Consider the following 24,568-nt stretch of genomic DNA (forward strand, 5'->3'; position numbering starts at 1 on the left):
TTGACCGTAGCTGTATCTAGTGCTGTGAGTTCTGCTTCCATTGTTGACCTCGTTAAGATGGTCTGCTTGCAAGACTTCCAAGAAACAACGCCACCTCCATGAGTGAATACATATCCGCTCGTGGCCTTTATCTCATCAGCATATGAGATCCGGTTTGAGTCACTATACCCTTCAAGCACCTTTGGGTGCCCGGTGTAGTGAATTCCATAATTTGCAGTGCATTTCAAATAACGCAAAACTCTCTCTAGAGCTTTCCAATGCACATCTCCTGGTTTTGAAACAAACCGACTCAGTTTGCTAACAGCAAAAGAGATGTCAGGTCTTGTAGCACTGGCTAAGTACATAAGCGAGCCAATAATCTGAGAATACTTCAATTGGTCTCTAGCAATTCTTCTATTCTTTTGAAGCAACACACTAGCATCATATGGTGTTGGAGAGGGCTTGCTGTCACTATAGCCAAAGCGACTCAAGATCTTTTCCACATAGTGAGATTGAAGTAATGTAATCCCACCATCATCGTCTCTCAACAACTTGATGTTCAGAATGACATCAGCCACTCCTAAATCCTTTATCCCAAAACAACAAGATAGGAAATTTTGACCTCCTTAATAACATTCAGATTTGTTCCGAAAATCAGTATGTCATCAACATACAAGCAAAGGATAACTCCCTCGCCCCCACCATGGCGATAGTACACACATTTGTCAGCTTCGCTTACAACAAAGCCTGCAGCTGTTAAAGTTCTTTCAAACTTCGCATGCCACTGTTTGGGTGCTTGCTTGAGTCCATACGAAGACTTCAGCAACTTGCACACTTTTCCTTCCTAACCATCTAGTACAAAACCATCTGGTTGTTCCATATAAATTTCCTCGTCCAACTCTCCATTTAGGAAAGCAGTCTTAACATCCATTTGATGAACGAGAAGACCATGTGAGGCAGCTAGTGAAAGTAGAACTCGAATAGTGGTCAGTCGAGCCACAGGTGAGTAAGTATCAAAGAAGTCTTCACCTTCCTTTTGGGTATAACCCTTAGCCACGAGCCGAGCCTTGTACTTTTCAACAGTACCATTAGGCCTAAGCTTTTTATTGAATACCCATTTGCATCCTATAGGTTTACACCCATAAGGACGATCAGTTATCTCCCAAGTTTCATTCGCTAAGATGGAATCCATCTCGCTACGAACCGCTTCCTTCCAGTAGTCAGCATCTTCAGATGCATAAGCCTCTGAAATAGAAGTGGGAGTGTCATCTATGAGATACACAAGAAAATCATCACCAAAGGACTTTGCAGTCCTCTGTCTCTTGCTCCTAGTAGGAACTTCATTGTTTTCCTCCACAGGACTTTCAAAGTGTTCTATCGAAATAGCAGGTTTGGTAATTGTAACTGGTTCCTGATTCGATGAACTAGGCATCTCCTGATTAGATGAGGTAGCCATATCCTTCATGGAAAAGATATCTTCAAAGAAAGTCGCATCATTCAACTCCATGATCGTACCGACATGCATGTCAGGTACCTCAGATTTTACAACCAAGAATCTATAACCAGTGCTATGAAAAGCATATCCCAGGAAAACACAATCCACGGTCTTTGGTCCAAGCTTCCGCTTCTTTGGAATTGGAACATTGACTTTCGCCAAACAACCCCATGTTCGCAGATAAGAGTTTTAACCTTTTCTTCTGTCATTTCTCGAATGGAGTTATCTCTTTGTTCTTTGTGGGGACTCGGTTCAGGACATGACATGCGGTCAATATCGCCTCCCCCCACCATGCCTTGGAGAGACCCGATGTGTCTAACATGGCGTTAACCAAATCAGTTAGAGTACGGTTCTTTCTTTCGGCCACCCCATTTGACTAAGGTGAGTAGGGAGACGTCGTCTCATGGATTATACCATGTTCCGCACAAAAAGAATCAAATTCGTTGGGAAAATACTCTCCACCACGGTCGGACCTAAGCCTCTTGATTTTTTGATCAAGTTGATTTTCCACTTCAGCTTTATAGATCTTGAAAAAGTTCAAAGCCTCATCCTTAGATTTCAAAAGATACACCCGACAGTATCTAGTGGAGTCGTCAATTAACGTCATGAAATATTTCTTTCCACCTTTTGTCAAAACACCTTTCATTTCACATAGATCTGAATGTATGAGCTCTAGTGGTGCAAGATTTCTCGTTTCCGCAGTCGTGTGAGACTTACGAGGTTGCTTAGCTTGCACACAAACTTGACACTTAGATCCCTTGACAGTGGTGAAACTAGGGATTAAGTTCAACTTCGCTAGTCTCGACATGCAACCAAAATTAACATGACAGAGACGTGAATGCCACACATTGGATTCACTATTGTTGCAAATATGATTAACAACTTTATTGCAAATGTCTGATAAGGATAAACGAAACAGACCTCCTGACTCATAGCCTTTACCAACAAAGGTTCCATACTTGGATATTACAAATTTATTCGACTCAAAGACAAGCTTGTAGCCATCTCTACACAGAAGAGATCCGCTAACAAGATTTTTATTGACGGAGGGGACATAATGCACGTTCTTCAGCCGCACGATCTTCCCCGAAGTAAACTTCAGATCGACCGTGCCAACACCACGAACAGAAGCACTTGAACCGTTGCCCATCAGCACGGTTGAAGTCCTTGTGGTCTGATAAGACGAAAACATGGAAATATCACCGCATACATGCACATTAGCACCTGTGTCAATCAACCAATCAGGAGAATGACATACTGAAAGAATAGTGGGAAATATACCATACCCATCATCCTTCATGTCAGTGTCTCCAATGACAACATTAGCGGTCTTGCCGCCTTTCCCAGGGTGACGCTTGTCATAGCGATTAGGGCAACTAGGAGCCCAATGATCAGGATCCCCACACACATGACAGACACCTTTCTTCTTGTCATTCTTCTTCTTGAAGTTCGTGTGTTGCACAACCTTGTTCTTCCCATCAAACTTTGCTTTACCATCAAACTTGCCCTTGTTCTTGAACTTGTGGGGCTGGAAGTTCTTCTTCTGTACCAGATTGGTACTAGAGTCTCCCTCAATACCTCGAGCACGTGTGTCCTTTGCTCTCGTCGTTTCTTCCACATCAAGAGTGCCAATGAGATCCGGGACGGAAAACTCTTGTCTCTTATGCTTCAGCAAGGTAGCAAAGTTCCTCCATGAAGGAGGAAGCTTAGTGATGATACCTCCGGCAACAAACTTGTCCGGTAGCATACAACCGAAGTGCTCAAGTTCTCTAGCAAATGACTGTATCTCATGAGCTTGCTCAACCACGGAGCGCTCTTCAGTCATCCCGTAGTCATAGAATTGCTCCATGATGTACAACTCAGTGCCAGCATCCGAGACCCCAAACTTGGCCTCGAGTGCATCCCACATATCTTTTCCATTATCAATTGATGCATAAGCAGCAACTATGTTCTCACCAAGAACACTCAAAGAGAGCAGCCTTAAACAGAGTATCCATTTTCTGAAAGGCTTGTGCCTGTTGAGCATCAAGCTCCCCTTCAGGTTTGCCGAGAGTGGCGTCATAGCAACTCATGGTTTGAAACCATAAGACTGCTCTCATGCGCCACCTCTTATAGTGGATACCCTCAAACATAGGAGGTCTCATGGAAGCAGCAAAACCACTTGGGGTAAATTGCCTATAATAAGGTTTTTGGATTGTTGGAAATATGAGCAATTTACCAAATGATTTTATTAACAGAAATACTAGATAAAGCATGACTAATATAGTAGAGATAAAACAAGTCATGCATTCTGACAGAGAGAAGGTAAATAGCTTCTGCATATATGAACCGTAGCTATTTAAGACAAGTACTAGTACGAGAAACTATGACAGGATATCTAACAGAAATAAGAACACATACGGAACAGCAGCAGCAATAGCACTGGACTTAGGATCGGTGTCCTCGCCAGCCATGTCGTCGAGGAGGTTGTCGACGTAGTCCAGGGCGTCCATGACGAAGGAATCAGTCAGTAGTCGCGCAGAGCGCTCCCCAAAAACCTTATCACCCTTCTCCGCGCGCGTGGATATCCCTCTTATTCTCATGCTCATACAAGTGGGGAAAGAACCTCCCTTATAAGGAGGTCCAACTCCCACTAAACTAGCAATGTGGGACTAAACTTTAGTAGTATCCCTTTCTTTGCACAAATGGGCTAAGTGGACCTCTAGGATTTATTAGAAATTTCTGAAATAGTTGTTGGGCTGCCCCCAATATAGAATAAATTCCAGCAAACAATTCGCTTTTCATTCGTTTTCTGTGCCATGTGATCTGTGCGCGAAGATTCGTGTGTTTGACCCGTTATTTGTCTCGTTTCTCTTATCAGGCCCGTGTGGTTGACCCGTTATTTGTCTCGTTTCTCTTATCGGCCCGTGTGGTTGACCTGTTATTTTTCCCATCGCAACCCGTGTGTCTATGTCGGCCTCCTCCTCCCATCCCCTTTGTCATTTCAAACACGCAAACCTGAACAGAGTCGAGTGAGAGAGAGAGAGAGTGAGAGAAAGATAGCCATCGCGATTTGGAGCTCCGCCTCGCCGCTCGATCTAGTGTTTTGGTGGTGACTCGTCCGCGCTCTTCCTCGTGCTGCCCTGCTTCCTCCGCCTCCCTTCTGTTCCTGCCGGCGGGATCTGCGGCATCTCTCGGCCCCGCACCGACCCGTCCCCATTTCCGGCGCTAGCGATTTGGTTCGTCGGATTCGGGTTTGCCCCCCTCCCTTTTTGTTGTTCCTGTGATCTGTTAGGTAGGGAGTTGGTTTTGTCTGTCAGATCTGATGATTGTATCCATCCCCCACAGCTTTTTTCCGTGTAGATTTGTTAGGTTCCGCCGTTTCAGGGATGTGTTTGATTGTTCTACTAAGCACGGTAGCTGCGGTAGCTCGGATGTGCGTCAGTTTGATCTGCTTATCTGTAATTGATTGGTTGTTGGAATTCGAGCTGTTCATGTGAGGCTGGCTTGCTTACTTGTAGTAGTCTGATGTATTCAGTCAATTCGAACAGATGCATTCTGTTCCCCGGCCTTTAATCCCTAGACCATTTCTCTTCACTGGTATCGTTTAGTGGGTATGTGGCTTACTCTGTAATTCCTATTTTTGGATTTACAGTGGTTCACAGTGCAACCCCCATTGTTTTTTAGAGTGATTTTCAGTGTAATTCATACTGGATTTTCATTGATTTTCACTGTAATCTGTAGTTGATTTCCAGTGTAATTTTCTAGTGGATAGGTAGTATATTTGTAGTGTAAATCCAAAGCAATTTGTAGTGTAATCCCCGGTTATTTTACAGTGTAATTTCAGTGTATTTTGTCAGCGGATTTGCATTGTATTTGCTACTGGAATGACAATGTATATGTCCTAATAGCAGTGTATTTTTGTCGGTGGGGTTGCACTGTATTTGTTAGTAGAATTACAATGTATTTGTCAGGGATGTACAGTGTAATTTGATAGCTGATTTACAGTGTAATTGCCATGGATTTGCACTGTATTCGCTCGTGGAATTACTGTGTAATTCACTTGAATTTTTATAGTGGAATTGCGTTTTGGATTTATAGTGTTTTTGTCAGTGAATTTACACTGTAATTGAGTAGCAGAGGAATTGTGACTGTTCTTCTGATGCATCGCTAGTTTGTGTGTTCTTGTGATGCATCTGATTCCAGTGTATTTTGTTAGAGGATTTAGACTGTAATTATATTTGGATTTACACTGTAATCTTCATCGGAATTCCAGTGTATTTTTCTTAGTGGGTGATTACAGTGTATTTACAATGTAACTCAGTTGGTTTCCACTGTAATTCGCAGGGGATTTCTTCACTGTAATTCTCAGTGGGTTATGTAGTGAAATAAAAGAGATGTAGACTGTAAATGCTATCAATGCATTTCTTCTTTATATTTTTGTTATGTTTTATCCCTTCTGCCATTTCATCTCACACTTTTTGTCCTTTTCTTTGTTTTTGTACATATTTAGGTTATAGATTGAAGTATGGGGAGACTCGTGAAGGATTTTGGTAAGGGTACTTCTGCTGCTTGTGTTGAAGATTGTGATGATTCAGATGGGGGTCCTTTTGTCCCCAATGATTTTGCGGAGGATGATCCTTTTCAAGCTTCGGAGGTTATATTTCTAATTTGATTTTTTATTTATTTTATTTTCTTTTATTTCTTGTTTGGTAGCTTATTTGTTCCTGTTTTTTAGTTCATTCACTTGTTTCATCTGTTAACTGCAGGAAGGTCAAATGGATGATCCTGATTTCGACAAAGCTTTGTATGAGTTCTACGTGTCTCATGTAAGTGTGGTGCTTTAGTTAATGCTTTTGTACCAGTTTCTTCTATTAATGCTTTTTTGTACCGGTTTCATTTTTGTATCAGTTAATGCACGTTTGTAGTTAATGGATAATTCCTCTTTTTTATGTTTTTGCAGAAAGTGAATTGCTTAAAACGGAAGATTAGAATGTGGTATTTTATTTTGCTTTTGTTTATATTTCCTTTTTTTGCATGCAACTTCTCTATGATAGATATGGATATAAGTTTTAGATAACTCCTTTTGTAATCTTCATCATATCTATTCTTTTGTGGAATGGCTATTAATGGACAAGAACCTAGTTCCATATAGTTCTAGTTGTTGTTGCTAGATGTCTTTCTTTTGTTTATTTTTAGTGTAATTTATCTTGATTTTTTCTTTTGTTTGTGTTTCTTGTTGTGTTGTAGAAGTGCAAGAGGTCTTCTGATTTTCCTGTAGCCAATACATTCACTAGATACTCAAGTTGTTCTCCACTGTTATTGGTGGCTTGTCTCCTAGGCAAGTCCGTGTTCTTCAGAGTTATAGGGCAGATTGCCTTCTCAAATATGTGAGGACAGAGGTACCTCTTAGGTTTGTCAAATGATTAGCGTCCAAATTTGATGTTCTTGCTTCAGAGATTCAGATTAGGAAGAAGTTTATTCTGATTTCCAAATATGTCATCCATGACATCTTATATCTTCCTGTTGATGGTGAGCCCATTGTGTCTGATGCTGAGGCTGGGCGTGAGTTTATCTTGTCCCATTTCAATGTGACTAGCATCCCACCGGTTTCTTTCTTCTGCAATAAACTCAAATCTGAAGAATTGCCTGATGTAGACCTTTTCATCTGCTTCATGTGTATTGCCTTGTCCACTTTCTTGTGTCCAAATTCAAGCCTTTCTCCTTGTCCCAAATATCTCCACATTTTCAGAGATTGTAGTTCTGTGATGAACTATGATTTATGTACATTGGTACTCCCTCTGTCCCATAATATAAGAACGTTTTTTACTCTACACTAGTGTAAAAAACACTCTTATATTATGGGACGGAGGGAGTATATGAGAGTCTCCTTGGCAGTAAAGTTTAAGGATACTACGAAGGTTGCTTCTAAGAGATAAGTGGCATTTGGCGGTTGTCACTACGCATTCGCTGTGAGTCTTGTTTTTTTAGAATTATTTGCTTTATTTTTTGCATCCTTTTAATGCTGTTTTTTTGTGTGTAATGATGTTGAACTAGCCTCCCCTTCTTTTTCTGCTAGGTCTCATATCCTGACCATGTGCATTTTGGGCTGAATTCTCTACATGATACCAAGCCTAGGGTACTTGTCTGGAGAGGTAATACAGTTAAGCATTTCTCGGAACTAGATAAGAACAAGTGGATTTATTTCTGGTCATGTCCTCTTCCAGTTTTTTTACTAGTCCCTGATAAAATGGATTTATTTCCGCTTGCAGTGTAATTCTAGGTAGATTTACAGTGAAATTCTAAGTGGATTTACACTGTAATTCTAGGTCGATTTTTACAGTGTAAATCTAGGTAGAATTATAGTGTAATTGTAGGTACATTTACAATGTAATTCCTACTATATTTACACTGCAATTGTAGGTCGATTTTACAGTGTTAGGTCGATTTCACAGTGTAAATTTAGGTAAAATTACACTGTAATTTTACCTAGATTTGCACTGTAATTGTAGGTCGATTTTACAGTGTAATTCTAGGTACATTTACACTGTAATTCCTACTATATTTACACTGTGATTCTAGGTCGATTTTGCAGTGTAATTCTAGGTACATTTACACTGTAATTCCTACAATATTTTACACTGTAATTCTAGGTCGATTTCACAGTGTAAATCTAGATAGAATTACAGTGTAATTCCTACTGGATCTACACTGTAATTCCTACCAGATTTTCAGTGTTTTTCTTAGTGTAGTAGATTTTACAGTGGATTCAAACTGGATTTATAGTGTTTTTAGTGGATTTACAGCGGTATTTATAGTGTAAATCTTAGTGTAATTTTAGTTGATTTTATAGTGTAATTTTAGTGTTTTTTGTCATTTCCATTTTAATTGTGTGTTGTTAGTTTTAGATTAGAGATCAGAAATTTTTGCCTTGTAACGTTGGGTTCTTTTTTGCCTTTCTCGCTGCTTTGCCAGTGTGGGTTGTAAAGGAGGCTAGGGGAGCGGAAAATGCGAGTGGAGGCCGAGCATCAGGCAAGCCGGAATCCAGGCCGCCCGTCCGCGCTTGGGATCCGAGCTGGCCCTGTATTCACGCATGCTGCCTCCCCGTGGAGCCTTTCCAGCGCGTGTATTCCGGGCTGGCGATAGGGACAGAATCTAGCTTCTAGTACATGTCCAACAGTTGTTCTATGGTGGTGATCACCCAATGCACCAAACTAGCATGTGCTGCACAACTGACCAAGCTGACGTAATGTCAGTCTGTCACCCTGCTCCAAGTGGCCCTGGCCCCTGGAGGACATTGAGCATGCACGTGACTACTCCAAAGACTAAATTTTGTTAGAGAATCGCCAGAGATGGAGTAATTATAGTCAGAATTAACGTAATTGCATGCCCGATAACAAGGAACTAGGTAATTCGTTCCATCAGGTAACACGGTATGGTGACCAGAAAATACACCTCCATTAAAATATACATTTTTACATAATACATTATTAGGACCTAGTTAATTTAATCTCACAGGGAACGTACCACTTCTGCAGATAAGTGAAAACAAGTAAACATCTAGTACATACAGGCATGCGCCTGGACAAATCCAAATGTTTACAAAATGTATCTAGGAATTCAGCATCAATCACCAAACATGACCAGTAAGCAACTGCCAAATTCCAAAAGCAGCAACGTACATACAAGCATGGAGAACCTTGCCTTGCAAATTATCCATTGCATAAAGCTTATTTGTTATTCTCCTTGATCTCTTGCGCGACCATGTAATCCTTCTTCATATCTTCAATTATTGCATCATCCGTACTGCCAACAAAGAAAAGCACATGGTGAATATCAGAATATTTACATGAATGTGGTTCTATCAACCCAATGTCATCTACTCAACAATGAAACAAGCAGCTTGCGCACTAGAGAACAAAATGTAGTACAAAAATAACCCAGGCTCTTTCAATCATGATTATCAAAAAGAAAAAGAAATTTTAGCAGCAATAATAGCATCAATACTCTTTTCAAGATTTCTGAAGTGTATTAATCACCAAACATGTTTCAACGAGGTCATAATTATTAGTTTGGATTATAAGGCGAAACCTACAATGGAGTTGGCTCCATAAAATTCCAACAAATGTGCAGACCAGAAAAAGACTGGCCATTTCAAAATCTACATGAATCAGGTTCCTACTGTCAAGGGAGTATCATATGAAACAGCAACAGTTGTCAATAGGACAGCTTCAATAGCCAGAACTGTGTCGTATGAATTACTAAGAATAAAAGTAAGCTCTTGATAACAATGAAAATTTTCAGCCACTAAATAGTATAGGAGGAATTGTTGTATTAAATCACGAAGAACTACAGAGGCATCATTAATAATTTGACAAAAATACATGGTCCATCCACTGGTAGCTTCAGAGCAAACTTGGAACACACCGGCTTCAGGGGGGAATCCACCACTTTGCCCACCGCTTCCAAGCTCAGCAGCGTTGCAAATTTCAGCTTCGACAATACTAAGACTGGAAGATTTGGAGCACTTCATTACCTGTATGGTCCACCTTGCCGCGCTTCGGCAAACTCATCCATGGAGGACAGCCGCTGATGGATTGGGAGGACGAAGATGAGTCAGTGGTAACATATATTTGTTTGCCCATTTACAATATGCCTTGACAGTTCAGTAAACATCATACGATATTTTCTTCGCAAAAAGAACAACATAGCATATTTATGATAGAAAAATAGAAAAGAATATAATTGTTTCAAAACCATAACACGTAATGCATCCTATTTTTTCTCAATGTTGGCACTAAATGGCAGAATCAGTGTCATTTAACCAATTTGCATCTAAAAACAGGATATGAAAAAAAATTGCACGGCAGGGCCTAATATTTCAGTAATTGTCAAGTATAGGATGACTGATTTAATGGAGAAATATGAGATGCCCCTCGATTTTTCCAGATTGATTACAGATCCCAAAATCACCAGCAGCAACTAGAAATCAGACACAAATAATAATGATGCCAACAAATCCCATAACTGAATACCAACCAAAACAAAAATCTCCAGCTCTCACCACGGGATTTCCATACTGAAAATCAATCTATACACAACAATAGTAGCTTTCTTCACACTGAAACTAGACGTGATGGTCCGTTCTGGCTAAGAAATTTGTATCTCAAACAGGCGCATCTTCTTATCCGAGAAATCAAACGACTTAAAATGGTACATGAGAGATTTTTAGATCCGTAATTACCTCATGGTTCAGCCGCTGGTGGCTTCTGAGAAAACCTAAGCCGGCGTCCCCGCACAGAGGGTGCCCTCGCCGCCGCGGCCCAGCTGGGTATCGGCGATGCTCATGAAATCCCGCGACTCCACGGGGAATGCATCAGGGATCGGCTCTAACGTCCGAAACATGGATCCTGCAGAAAGGTTCGTGGTGAGGCAAATGAACTCAAATCCAAAGAATAAGATGCGAATCTAAACACGGCCATGACCTCCGGGCCATAAGAAGAGAAGATGCACCCGTGGCATCTCAAGATCAAAGGAGCACATCTCGTCGGAGAGCAAACCCTGGCGCCGTCGAGGTTGGGGAAAAGAGACCCAACGGAAGAGCCGGCGTGTGGCGAAGAATTGCCCACGACCACGGGGTACATGGGTAGGGCCAAGGGGCAGGGAGATGCTCGCCGGAGAGAAACCAGTGCCGCCGTCGGGTTTGAGGGAGAGAGACAGAGACGGAGAGGCAGAGCAGGTGTGCGGCGACGGCTTGTTCACGAGTTAGGGATAAAGGTCACGGACATGGGCCAGCCTTTCTAGTGCATGACATGTCGTCTTTCCAGGCGCGCGAACAAGTAAAGGAAATGGGCCGAACAGAATACGCATGTGTAGTAGATAGGCGTACACGGACCGTATTCCCTCCACTAGCCCTGCCACAGCACTGCCACGAACTGACGGGTTCCGAATCCCCAGGCCCAAGCAGACGCGCAGGATAGCGGCCTGCCTGTAGCGCGGCCACCAAAAGCCCGCACTCGCTAGGGGAGCTGTTTCTCACAAAAGGAATCACCCCTTTTTCATGCAGATGTTGAGAAGGTGAGGGGAGCTGTTTCTCACAGGAGGTAGAAGTGCTATGTTCTTCAGCTTGGTATTTTTGGGTCTTCAACTGGGGATCCGATTAGTTTATTTTCAGGGTCTCTTTTTGATTCTCGCGGACCAGTTTAAAGGAAGAGAGTGGGGACAAGGACAGCGACATTCAGAGGACAGGAGAGAAGCGGAGGACAGATGACAGTTGTCAAATTTTGGATGGCTGAAAATATGACTGAAAGCCAATTGAATTTCAGTCGGATGTAATATAGAGAGTCCCTATATACATACATACATACATACATATATATATATATATATATATATATATATATATATATATATATATATATATCCGTTCCCTGTTGTTGGAAAGAATAAGAAAATAGAAGCTGGCCCTGGCAGAATAAAACCCAACATACAAAGTAAAAAAAATGTCTTTTCCAGCCCACCGCCCAAAGCCTGCCCCAACACATAAAAAAATAGGACAAAAACGCAGCCCATCCAGTTCGTCCCTTACGTGGGCTCGTTTACAAGTCAATAGAACCGCACACATCATAAAGCAACAAAAAAATCTAATGATAAAGAGATTCGACTGAAACTTCATAAAAACTAGTAGAATGGCCGTGCGTTGCCACGGGTCATGGAACTCTTTTTTGCCCATTGCATATATAAACATAATGCACGCCAATTTTGTATGTATATAAATGATAGCCCGTAACAATCAATCAAAAAGTAATTGAAATTCACTTCACTTGCGATGTAAAATAATATAGAAAATCTAACTCAACGATATGTACATAGAGCAAAGAAATGATCCAACTAATATCTCTTACAAACTAAGATTTACTTGATGCACTCCGTACAATGTTAGAATTGTTGTCTTTTGCTTAATTTGCATGGTACAATGTGAGTTGCATCTTGTTAATATAATAGAATGTCCGTGCATTAGAGTTATATAAAGATAATGCATGTTAAATTTCACATGTACAGACAACATAACACGAACACAATTAATTAATAATTAAAGTCCACTTCACTTGCAATGTAAATTGATAACAAAAAGAAAAATAACGACATGTCCGTGGAACAAATTGAGCGATGTTCCAACTAAACATCTATTATAAAATTATTAAGATCTACTTGATGTGCTTAAGAAATTCTTGCACAATATCAGAAAAGCTGCCTTTAGCTTCATTCCCACAATGTTTTAGCAAGTATAATAAAAAGTGTTTCCTCAATTCATACACATCCTGCACAAACAATATATATAGTTAGTATGAATATTTCATGTTGAAGGTCTTAAAACGTGTAACAGACAATACTCACCACGCAAACTAGTTTGACCAGTTCTTTACCGTTCCACCAAAGTATAAAATGAAAAATAAAATAGCCAGAGACATCCCTGCAATTTTCTAAATTAATAATATAAAAAATATAGTTATAAAAAAATAAATGTTTTATTATGAATTCATTACCCATCGGTGCTCGTTGGAATACCAAATGGAAATAAACGTTGCCATTTAGATATATCAGAATTCCAACCGGGCTGCTTTATTTCGAGTGCTTCTTTAAATTCCCTCGCAAAACTTTTTATTTTCACTACATGCCTCACATTTTTATCCTCTGACGACTGTGATGTACGAATAAGGTCCATAATATATACACGACGTGCCTCTTTGTCGATGATAAGATGTATCGACCGATGAATGCATACGGAAGATAAATTTACAAGTGTAGCTATTAGAAACAACAATAGACAAAATACCTTACTTACCGTGTTGCACGATGAGATGTTGTTGTCCATCCAAGGCCAGCTCTCAAATATTGTTCCCAACATGTGAATACTTTTCTTCTCGCGGGACTTTTGACCTCGTGTTGACTCTAGCATCATGGACTAAGTAAAAAAATAAATATTGTTTCAACATGTTGATACTAACGACACGCAGAATGAAGAGTTATGATAACTTTCATAAAATCTTAGATCCATGTAATGTATAGGAGGGTCTGTGAACAATACTCCCTCGTCACATGCTAGTATACGCACGGCGGTGTTGAAGCAATCATTGTCCATAGGCTGCTCCATGTTAAGTATGCCTTGAAGTTTCTTAAGACTTAAGCCCATTGAACGGGTTTTCGCCCTCCGGACACATTCCTTCCTAAAAATTGGATAGTAAGAATAATAATAATGTATATGCGCACATTAAATATTGATATATGATACTTACTCCAAACACATGGCATCATCGATCGACATGATATAGTTGCGGATCCGGCACGTTGATCTGTGGGTATGATGGGGATTGGGGCATGGCATTTGTCTTTGACTCCGTCTGGAGGCCCCAGCCAAGCTGAGTCTGGGCCACACACCGGTCTGGCGCACTCTCAGAGGTCGCCGCCACGGTCTTCACCGATCCATCTTCAGAGCAGGTACTGGCGCATCAATCTTTTCAGGCCTGTCTTCGACGCCACCATGGCACCAGACAACGCCACCTCCCTACATGTGTCCAACATCACACATCCGTTGCCGAGACCCTACTTCGCCATGCCGTCGAGTCTCCACATCGTCGATGTGTGACATGAAACGCCGCTCGACTGCTAAAACCGTCCACTGGTCCCTCGAGCCAATGCACACCTGTAACGCTCCAGAAGACTTCCAGTTTTTCCGAGCTTCGTCGTGTGATTTGTTTTTTCTTGTTGCATTCATCATTGCATCATGTGCATTGCATCATGTCATCTTGCACCCTCTTTTTAAAACTTAACTAAATAGATGGCATGGATCTTTGATCCATTTAAATTGAGGGAGTTCACATGATGAAATTCTCTTTATAACATATAAAAGTCTCCTACTATTATTAGGGAGCTATATTATAATTATTCCATTAATTTGGAATCACCAAAACATACTTGCAATTTAATTCCCATGCCCATTCTATCTCAAGTTCTTCCTCAAACTTTCCCAACAATTCTTGTCACTTCTTGTCGAGGCTCCTCTAAAATCTCAGCCCATTTAGAGTCCTTTCGAATGGGTTTCAAAATTCAAACATGTTGAATTAAATTCAACATGTGCGAATCTATTTTCTCCAAAAAATCCTCTTGCCATTTTATTCAAATTCCTCACATTTTTGTGAGTCCAGAAAAATAACCCCCATGCCCAAAATCCTTCCCCAACCCTCTCTTTCTTTTCCTCTTTCTAATTTCTTTTCTGTTAAAGATTTAAGTTTTTAAAGAGAGAGAGAGAAGAGGTCCAGCGAGGCCCATCCAGCCAGCAGGCCTTGGGCCACTTCCCCCTCCCTGGGCCGGCCTCCAAGGCCCAGTTTCTCCCCTGCTCTAACCCTAGGCGCAGTCGTTCCTCTGCTCGATCCCGCTCCCTCTCGTCCTCCCGCAACCGCCGCCACCCATGCACGCACGCAGTCTCATCCCCATCACCATCCGCTCAACCCCTCTTCCCTCTCGATCTCCCATGCCCGCAACCCCTGCGCCCGCGCCCGCTCTCCCTCCAGCCCTCTCACCTCGCGTAGCAGCAGCAGCACAGATTGACAAGCCCTGTCGCCTCCCGGCGCTCCAGCCCCGCCGCAAGCCCCTGCACCGCGTCGCTGGACTGCCGCCAGCCGTTCGCCTGCTTCCCCGGCACCCGCGTCCGACCTCTCTGGTCGCCTCCTCCGTGCCTCCAGCGTGCCATGGCCTCTTCTACCTCAGCGCCACCCATGGCTGCCTCGCTGGCAAGCCCCGCCGCCGCTCCAACCGGCGAGTCCAGGCCACCAAGCTCGCCTCCGCCTCCCCTCCTGCTGCTACTCAGCTCCCTCTGACGCCTTGCCTCGCCTCCTACATCCCGTGTGCCCCGCTGGGCGTGTAGGTTGCCATGTCCAGCGCCTCTTGCTCGCTCCGCCACGGCCTCCTCGACGTGGTTGAGCACGACCACGACCCTCTCCATGTGCCACTGAGGTCTCGCCTCCTCCCTGTCGCATCGCGCGCCCGAAGTCCAGGACCTCCTCCGCTTGCTGTTGCCATTGTTGTCAAGTCAGACGACTACCGAACAAGGATTATCGCCAAGTTCCATTGTTGAAGATTTCGTCAAGTTCCCCTGGTTTCGGCAAACACCACCCCACAAGCGCCAAGTACCACGATGGTCCTCGAAGAGTTCGGATTTGACAAGTCCGATGGCGCGCTTGTACAACTACATTGTTGAGACCGAGACCGGCAAGACCGACTACACAAAACTGCCAAGTGCCTCGACACCGCATAAATTTCTTCTTGAACGTGTACGACTACGTGGATTCGTCAAGACCCTCGTGTACGACTACACCCGATGATGCGTCTAGTACCTCTACCGATGACCCGAACACTATGACTAAGTGTACCACTATCGTTGCAAGAATCGAGACCGGCAAGTCCGAAGACGCAAGTACCACTCCGAACCATGTATGACTACCGTCGCCGAAGACCCATGTACGCCTATCGTCGCCTCGAAGTCGTTGGATTCCACAAGTACCTCTTCGAAACGACCGAGTACCACTACCGTCGACCCTCTAAGATCCCGTGGACGTCAAGTTCCTCGTTGTGACCCCGAACACCTACGGAGTGTGTAAAACTACCGTCGCGAGAACAACTACTTCCTCTACTTTGCGCCGAACTTGTTCCGCCCGAAACGCATGCTTCGAAGGTATACCACCGAGACAACACCCGTGGATGAATGCTTGAGATGTATGAGTTAAACCGTGTGTTGCTCCGTGTCCGAGTTGTTCGTTGCACGAAGCCCCTCTTTTGCCTTGCCACCATCATGCGGGACACCCGGTAGTCGGGAGCACCCCACCATCCTTGCATCACACGCTCCCGCCACACTTCCTTTGCACCGATATCTCCATGAGCTACCGGAACCGATATGTTGCCGTGGCATCATTTTCAGATTCGTTGTCGTGGCACCCCTTTCGTTTCCGCCACGATGACAAATGCTTCATATCATGCTCTTATCAACATTTTTATAAAATTGCTTAAAACTTGCACATGTCATCTGCATCATGATAACAACATCAAGAATGTTTAAATTGTTGTTTGCATTAATTTTCTAAATGCATATGGGGATTTACCGGATTTGTTGTTTGTTATATGCGGCCCCATTTAAATTGTTTAGATGGTTTAGTTTTGTTATGCTTCACCTCTTGCCATGTTAACCAACATTTAATATTGTTGAGTACCTAACCGGGAGTGAACTAAATAATTGATTTGGTATTCCGTCAATATGCATATTGGGCTCCACTTAACTTGTAGTTTTGTTTGTGCACTTTGCCATGCCATGCATATTTAAACCGGACATGCATCATACTTGATTATGCATCATGGCATGTTTATGTGATGGTTGTTTACTATGTTGCTTGCTTCTTTCCGGGTTGCTTCTCTCGTTAGCTTCGGTTTCGTTCCGGAGTTGTGAGGATCCGTTCGACTACGTCCGTTTGTCTTCTTCATGGACTCGTTCTTCTTCCTTGCGGGATCTCAGGCAAGATGACCATACCCTTGAAATCACTTCTATCTTTGCTTGCTAGTTGCTCGTTCTATTGCTATGTTGCGTTACCTACCACTTGCTATATCATGCCTCCCATATTGCCATGTCAAGCCTCTAACCAACCTTTCCTAGCAAACCGTTGTTTGGCTATGTTACCGCTTTTGCTCAGCCCCTCTTATAGCGTTGCTAGTTGCAGGTGAAGATGAAGTTTGTTCCATGTTGGAACATGGATATGTTTGGGATATCACAATATCTCTCTTATTTAATTAATGCATCTATATACTTGGTAAAGGGTGGAAGGCTCGGCCTTATGCCTGGTGTCTTGTTGCACTCTTGCCGCCCTAGTTTCCGTCATACCGGTGTTATGTTCCTTGATTTCGCGTTCTTACACGGTTGGTGTTATGGGGACCCCTTGACAGTTTGCTTTGAATAAAACTCCTCCAGCAAGGCCCAACCTTGGTTTTACCATTTGCCTAACAACCTATCACCTTCCCTTGGGTTCTGCAGACTCAAGGATCATCTTTATTTTAACCCCCCCGGGCCAGTGCTTGTCTAAGTGTTGGTCCGAACCTGTCAGCCGCCGGTGGCCTCCAAGGGTAACTCTGGGCTGGCCTACCGGAAGTTTGGACAATCCGGTGTTGCCCTGAGAACGAGATATGTGCAGCTCCTATCGGGATGCCGGCACATCGGGTGGCTTTGCTGGTATTATTTTACCATTGTCAAAATGTCTTGTAACTGGGATTCCGAGTCTGATCGGGTCTTCTTGAGAGAAGGAATATCCTTCGTTGACCGTGAGAGCTTGTGATGGGCTAAGTTGCGACACCCCTGCAGGGTTTTGAACTTTCGAAAGCCGTGCCCGCGGTTATGGGCAGATGGGAATTTGTTAATGTCCGGTTGTAGAGAACTTGACACATAACTTAATTAAAATGAATCAACCGCGTGTGTAACCGTGATGGTCTCTTCTCGGCGGAGTCCGAGAAGTGAACACAGTTCTCGTGTTATGCTTGTGCGTAAGTAGCTTTCAGGATCACTTCTTGATCACTTCTAGTTCACGACCGTTGCATTGCTTCTCTTCTCGCTCTTATTTGCGTATGTTAGCCACCATATATGCTAGTGCTTGCTGCAGCTCCACCTCACTACCCCTTTCCTACCCATAAGCTTAAATAGTCTTGATCTCGCGGGTGTGAGATTGCTGAGTCCCCGTGGCTCACAGATACTTCCAAAAACTTGCAGGTGCCGATGATACCAATGCAGGTGACACAACCGAGCTCAAGTGGGAGCTTGATGAAGATCTTATTCGTTGTGTTGTTTCGTTTCCTGTTGATCAGTAGTGGAGCCCAATTGGGGCGATCGGGGATCTAGCATTTGGGGTTGTCTTCTTTTATTTTGGTTCTGTAGTCGGATCTTGATTGTATTCTGGATGTTGTATGTTTAACTTGTATTGTGTGAAGTGGCGATTGTAAACCAACTCTTTATCCCCTTCTTATTCAGTACATGGGATGTGTAAAGATTACCCCTCTTGCGACATGCCTACCATGCGGTTATACCTCTAAGTCGTGCCCCGACACGTGGGAGATATAGCCGCATCGTGGGTGTTACAACACCTCCAAGAATGGCGCTCCCAAGGGGGGAATGACACGCCCAAGGGGGTGGAACACCTGAGTGTCGCCATCATCTTATTGACTGATCAAGGGTTTCCCTTGGAGATAGCGGAAGGAGATGGGAGCTTCACCTCGATGATGCCTCCAAGAAGGAAACCGCCAAGGGTGTCACAATCACCGGCTCTGGCTTGTGCATATGAGGTGACATTGTCTATTTTTGTAACCTTAAATCACTCGTCTTCCTGTTATTCCTCCACCCACTTCTTCTGCCTTATGCAAGCTCGTAACAACTGTTTATGACGCATCCGCTTGTAGTTAATCCCCATTTCACCTCCATTCACACACACCAACCTCGGCTAAACATTATCCTTCCACCAGCTATGGTATAGTCTATAAGCTTAAAAACTAAAACAAAATCTAGACATTTATATGGGCTAAGATAACCTCTTGAACATCGTCCTATATCGTTTGCTCCACCGCTCTGGCATGCACAAACCAATGACGCTACTATGTACTCCAGCCTCTATAGGGTGGCCCAGAGGTTGTCTGAAAAAAGAACCAAAAAGAAAGAAAAATGAGTCTACGTGATAAACTTTTTGATCCACTGCTACGTTATTGTTTCAACTGTGCGAAGGTCACGTAACAGCGTGGCTCATTGTGTCGCTCAGCTAGGGCACCACACTATGCGAACTGCCGTGTGACTTAGATCAGGTCCAAATGAGATTGATTTGCTATGCATGAACGACTGTATTCCCTTGGGTTGAACAATGAAATCTCTTTTTCTTGCAAAAAGAAAAAGATTAGACATGGGCACTATGCCGTTGGTTCTGCTACTTAATCTTGCATGTATTGTGACAATTTCCTTAGAAAGCATGTAAATTGGAATGATATGAGTACGAAAGGATGTATGTCAGACTTCGCATCCATAAATCGCCAAATGACTTTTTTGCACACACACAATCATATTTCCCCCTCTCTCTATTTCTCAAATCCATGATGTGAGCGTGTTTGTACAACACATGTGTAGTCACTGATGTATTGTCGCCGGTAGTGGACTCATGACACGCCTCACCGTCTTAAATTCTTGCCGCCGGATTTAGTACACATGCAATAGTCCCTGACTTGCCTAATGTGCATGTGGCCTATCAAGAAGATGAATTACATATGGTTTTCATTTTCAATACGGCAAGTTTTAGAAAGAATCCAAAATTAGCTATGAAGGATTTGTATTAGTGATGACCATAAACCCAAGCTTGCCTAAAGGTATACTGTGTTGTCTTCACCGTGGAAATAAACCAAACTCGTGTGTTGTACATATGTATGCCTCCATAAACCATTTATTGCGGGAAATCCAAGTTGCCTATCAAAAAATGTATTAGTGTTGGTTCTCTACTAATGTAGAACAAGTCGTTTTCAGTTTCACGCCTTAGGTATCAACATAGCGCGGGCCTACTTCCGATCCAGGCAAAGGCTTAACAATGAACACATATACTTCCTCCGTTCCTAAATATAAGTCTTTGTAGTGATTTCACTATGGACTACATACAAAGCAAAATGAGTAAATCTACACTCAAAAATGCATCTACATACATTTGTATGTGGTCCATAGTAAAATCTCTACAAAGACTTATATTTAGGAACGGAGGGAGTACTATACATGTACATCCATCCCAACTTAGAAGCACCATGGCACACAATTTCTTCCATCTACACTGCTAGTGCATCTATCTGAATATTCTCACATAAAGTCAATCATACGCAGTAACACATGAAGATGGGATAGTGCACCATGGGTTGCAGCAGGCGAGAGTTTCTTGGGAACGTTCCGGCAGTTCCGGCAAGGGGTGCACGAAGGGTTGCCAAGAATATCCCACGGGCGATGGCGGTTCAAGGAAGTAGGCCTTACCAGCATGTGATGTACATGCAGTCGGCAGTCCCACGGCTCAAGCGTATCTGCCAGCATGCATTCATGCATTACCTCTGAAGTATCTTGCAAGGCCAAACATTCATTCAACAAACAAACCATACAAACCATTTAAACGACAAGTTACCAGCTTCAAAGAATTTCCGACAAAAATCAAGACGATGAACAATGGGACTTCAGTTCCAAAACACTTTTGACAGTCAGGGTTCCTTCAGTCGCCAATGATCCTTATAATCAGCAGAGGACTAACTGCACAAGTACATATTTTGATACAGTAGAACGCAATCATCTCATTCAACAAAATATGGACAAAATTTTATAGAACAAAGAGAAGGGAACAGTGCAGTTGGCAGAATTCAGCAGGAATAGGACAATTTGAAATGCACCTGAGTGTTTCTGGCATTCTTCATTTGATTTGTTCACACTTTGATGGCACCTAATAGCATACATACCTGAACTCTGATGAAACACCAGTCCTCGGTTAGGTGTTCTTGATTAAATCTGATCAATAGCCTTAAGCTGAGTTTAGATTCACTGTGTTTCATATAGAGTATTATCATAGCGAGAGTTTGACATACCACCTTCCTCGAAGGAATCTAAACTAACTACGTCACAAAAATGCTCGCAGAATGAAGTGAGATAATCACAATTGAAAAATACCACAAGAATTAGTTTGTAATAAGTGCTTATGTAGCCATCGAGGAATATATCACCATCGATTCACCATATAGAATTAGTCATTGTCGCCATCACCAAAATAGTAGTTGCAGAAGTCAGTCGAAACTCATGTGATGAAGCCATACTAATTTGAATGTACATGTCGATTGCATGAAAGTAAATTCATTAGCTTGTCATATGGAAAATAATAAAATATACAATGAAATGAAATTGTGCCCCTAGCTGCCCATATGATATGGACTGCATCAATGTACAATATAATGCTTGAATAGACAAGTGATAATTCTCTAGAAAAGGACAACTGAAATAGTACTAATAATCAGTTTAAGACAGACATGCATAAAGATAGAAGAATCAACCTATTAAACATGGTCCGGAGTAAAAAGACGAGGGGAAGAAACATGGTCCAAGTAACCTTTATGTACAGAATATCCACGTACGAAGCACATTCGAATCGACAGTTCAGGAAGCTGCAGTTTCACCAATAATATTATCACATTGCTTTTCTCTACATAATCAATCTATTAATATGATAAAATGCTAACTGCAGCTATTTCTTACAATAAACTCTAACAACAAATTCTCTATGATTGCAAACATTATTGAAATTGCAGTGGCTAAACTAAGTGTGATGCATTTTTCTTATTTCTTGCTGCTAGCTACCAAGTACATGAAGAAAGAGGAAAGTACAAAGGACTTCCCCTTTGGCAATCCAATCAGGAGAAAGTAAGAGCTGGCCTTGTTTGCTGCATGCGTTTGCAAATCAGGGAGATGCAAATCACCATGTTAATCACAACTGCCCGAGAAGCACGCACCTGCGATGACGACCGAGAGATGGATGGAGTCGATGCTGGCGGCAAGATCCTCGACAGCAGTTGTGCAGTTGAAGCCTGACAATCTTCATGGCCTCCAAGGCTAGGCCCAGATCTCCGTCACCATTGCTACTGCTACCAGACACCCGACCCTCCAACGCGTCCACCTCAGAGCGCTCCCCTCCCCTCCCGAATGCCTTGCCTCCCAGCGCCCTCCTCCATCTCTCCGGCATGGCTCCGCACCTCTCGACCTCCTTCTACGACGACCTTGTGTGAGGAGGCGGCGAGGGGGAAGGTAGGAAATAGAAGAGAAGACAATAAAGATTCGGAGATTGGACGAGAAGAAAAGATTAATTAATTTAGATTTGATCTTTAGAGAGTGATCATGATTGATTCTTTGATGTATGGAAATATTAATTAATATGATTGAGCGATTTATGGTAAGGTTAATTAATTTATATTTGATCTTTAAAGATTGACCATGATTGATTCTTCCACATAAAGATATTACTAAATAATAACTTGCGCCAGCATGGAAAATTCTGATCCGTTCATATTTTTTTCGTTGTGTGGGAGATGATGCGAAAATAAACCGGTGGGACGGTGAGAGAGGAGACGAAAAAAATCGACGAAAATAAACCGTGGATACTATTTACCAACTGCTCCATTAGGAGTAGAGATTCGGTCGACTAAGTTTTAGCGCAATTGTTTTTCATTATACCCTATTTCTTTTTCTTAAAAGAATTCAACTAGTCAATTATCTCGAAAGTCATGAACGATTCAAACATTTTGTTCACAAGAGACTCCTAATCGATTCGGGTGTGTCTAGGGCACATATAGATATGTTCTAGTTATTGCACATCTAAGTGGTTAAATCAAGCATAAAAAGGAAAAGAAAAAAATATCCGCATGAATCTCAATGTATGATCAATGACATAGGACTTAGATGTGCAATATTTATGACACATCTAGATGTGCTTTAGCAAAACTGAATCGATTCCTAAAAAAAAAGGACGACAAAAGTTAGTCGTAAGCAAAGATCCAAATCTACGTAGTTGTTTATATTTACACACGGGTGCATGTTGGCGTGAGCAGTCAGCACACGGTGACGCCGGCCACCACGCCAGCGAGGGTCGTCAGCTCGTGGTCGTCGACGAAGTAGCGCTCCCGTATCTTCATGAACGCCTGGCACGTGAGCAGGCTATCGGAACCGGCCTGGTGCGCCTCACCGACGGCCCGCCTCACGTCCAGTTTCCCGGCCACGCGGTCCAGCCCGCCGCGGAGGTCGACGTCGCCAGGGCAGCGACGCGCCATCTCTTTAACGTCGTACAGCCTCTTGCGGACCATGGCCTTCACGACGCTCTCGAACTGCGCCGGCGTGGCGGGCAGCTTGTACCCGCGGCCTAGCATCAGCTTGACGAGGTACGCCAGGTCGTAGGTGCCACTGAACGTGATCACCCCGGCATCGCCAAGGCCACCGCGCAGCAGCTTGCGCAGCCGCGGGCCCAACGCCGCCCCGTCGATTCCCTCCCGGCGTGTCCGGTCGAAGTCCACGCCCTTGCCCCGCAGCAGCTCAATTGATTCGGGTGCATAGCGGTGGCGCCGGACGTCGAATTCGCGAAAGTTGAACTCCCACACGTACTGCACGGCGCCGCCGGTGCCAAGGTCCGGGAGCCGGCCCGCCGCGTCGAACAGGGTGAGGCCTAGTTGGATCAGGTGCAGCCCGTCGACGTTCGCCTTGAGCAGGGCGTACTTCTTCTCCTCCGTGAGTGCGTACGCCGGCACCTTGGACCGGTACACCGTCCCCGGGAATTCCGTGTCGACTGCGGCGTACCGGAAGCGTGGCAGGAGCGACTCGATTAGCTCCACCTCGTCCTGCAGATTGTGCGCCCACACTGGCCGCACCACCACGTTACCCGGCAGCGACATCAATGCCGGCAACATCCGCCGCCCGTTCGCCACCAGCGCCGGTATGGTTGTCGAGACCTCCGGCAAGAAGGCGAAGGCGTCGCCAGTGACCCAATCATCACGGGTGCCGATTCTTTCCCGCCAACAACGTCGAGGGTCATCGCCCGCGGTGAGTTCGGGATGAAGCACATCTTTACCGGAGCGCGCGTACGTCGTGGAGCGCCGACTTCTCGGTTTGGTCGTTGGGTTCCGGAGATATTTTTGGAGGGGTGAGTATCATGTATGTATACGCCTTGCCGCGTGACGTGACGGCACGGTAAGACTCGAGGGGGTTGCAATTTAAAGGTGCGTACATATCTTGATTTGCGTCGGCGTCGTTCGACGTGTTTGTGTCGGCGTCGTTGATCATGTGTAAGTACAGTTGGGTATTTCGCCCAATTCTGTGAGTGTCGTGTTCTCCTCATGGATTAGACGACGACGACTATGTTCGACTAAAGCTAGGTGACAGAATGTAGATGATGATTACAAGGAAATAAACCTAAACTAAACAAGGTTGTTCCCGAAGATCTTTCACAAAGAAAATGCAAATAGCACATGGATATTAAGATTTTCTTCGCTTACTTT

General features: G+C 43.5%; 1 protein-coding gene, 1 long non-coding RNA gene and 1 pseudogene across 4 annotated transcripts; 1 reads left to right on the top strand and 2 right to left on the bottom strand.

Annotated features, from left to right (window-relative positions):
* Positions 1 to 4,396: 4,396 nt before the first annotated feature.
* LOC125537203 (uncharacterized) lies at positions 4,397 to 8,835 on the top strand. 3 transcript variants are annotated; one of them, XM_087543880.1, is made up of 7 exons: positions 4,405 to 4,707; positions 5,967 to 6,110; positions 6,223 to 6,282; positions 6,417 to 6,451; positions 6,704 to 7,425; positions 7,533 to 7,608; positions 8,429 to 8,835. In XM_087543880.1, coding segments are annotated over exons 2-5 (225 nt in total). In that variant the 5' UTR covers positions 4,405 to 4,707; positions 5,967 to 5,981; the 3' UTR covers positions 6,705 to 7,425; positions 7,533 to 7,608; positions 8,429 to 8,835. The 3 variants fall into 3 exon arrangements, with proteins under 3 accessions (XP_087400005.1, XP_087400004.1, XP_087400006.1); XM_087543879.1 differs by lacking the exon at positions 6,417 to 6,451 and having other exon boundaries at positions 4,397 to 4,692; XM_087543878.1 differs by lacking the exon at positions 6,417 to 6,451 and having other exon boundaries at positions 4,402 to 4,707.
* Positions 8,836 to 8,892: 57 nt separating this feature from the next.
* On the bottom strand, positions 8,893 to 11,703 carry LOC125537205 (uncharacterized). The gene is made up of 3 exons (XR_007295683.2): positions 10,698 to 11,703; positions 9,990 to 10,042; positions 8,893 to 9,259 (listed from the first exon to the last, which is right to left on the bottom strand). It is a non-coding gene; the product is annotated as an uncharacterized LOC125537205 (long non-coding RNA).
* Positions 11,704 to 22,859: 11,156 nt separating this feature from the next.
* Positions 22,860 to 24,202, bottom strand: LOC125541522 (putative CCR4-associated factor 1 homolog 11 pseudogene; annotated as a pseudogene).
* Between the last annotated feature and the right edge of the window lie 366 nt (positions 24,203 to 24,568).

This window comes from Triticum urartu, chromosome 2A, assembly GCF_056163025.1.
Source record: "Triticum urartu cultivar PI428250 chromosome 2A, HENAU_Tu73, whole genome shotgun sequence".
Lineage (NCBI taxonomy): Eukaryota > Viridiplantae > Streptophyta > Magnoliopsida > Poales > Poaceae > Triticum > Triticum urartu.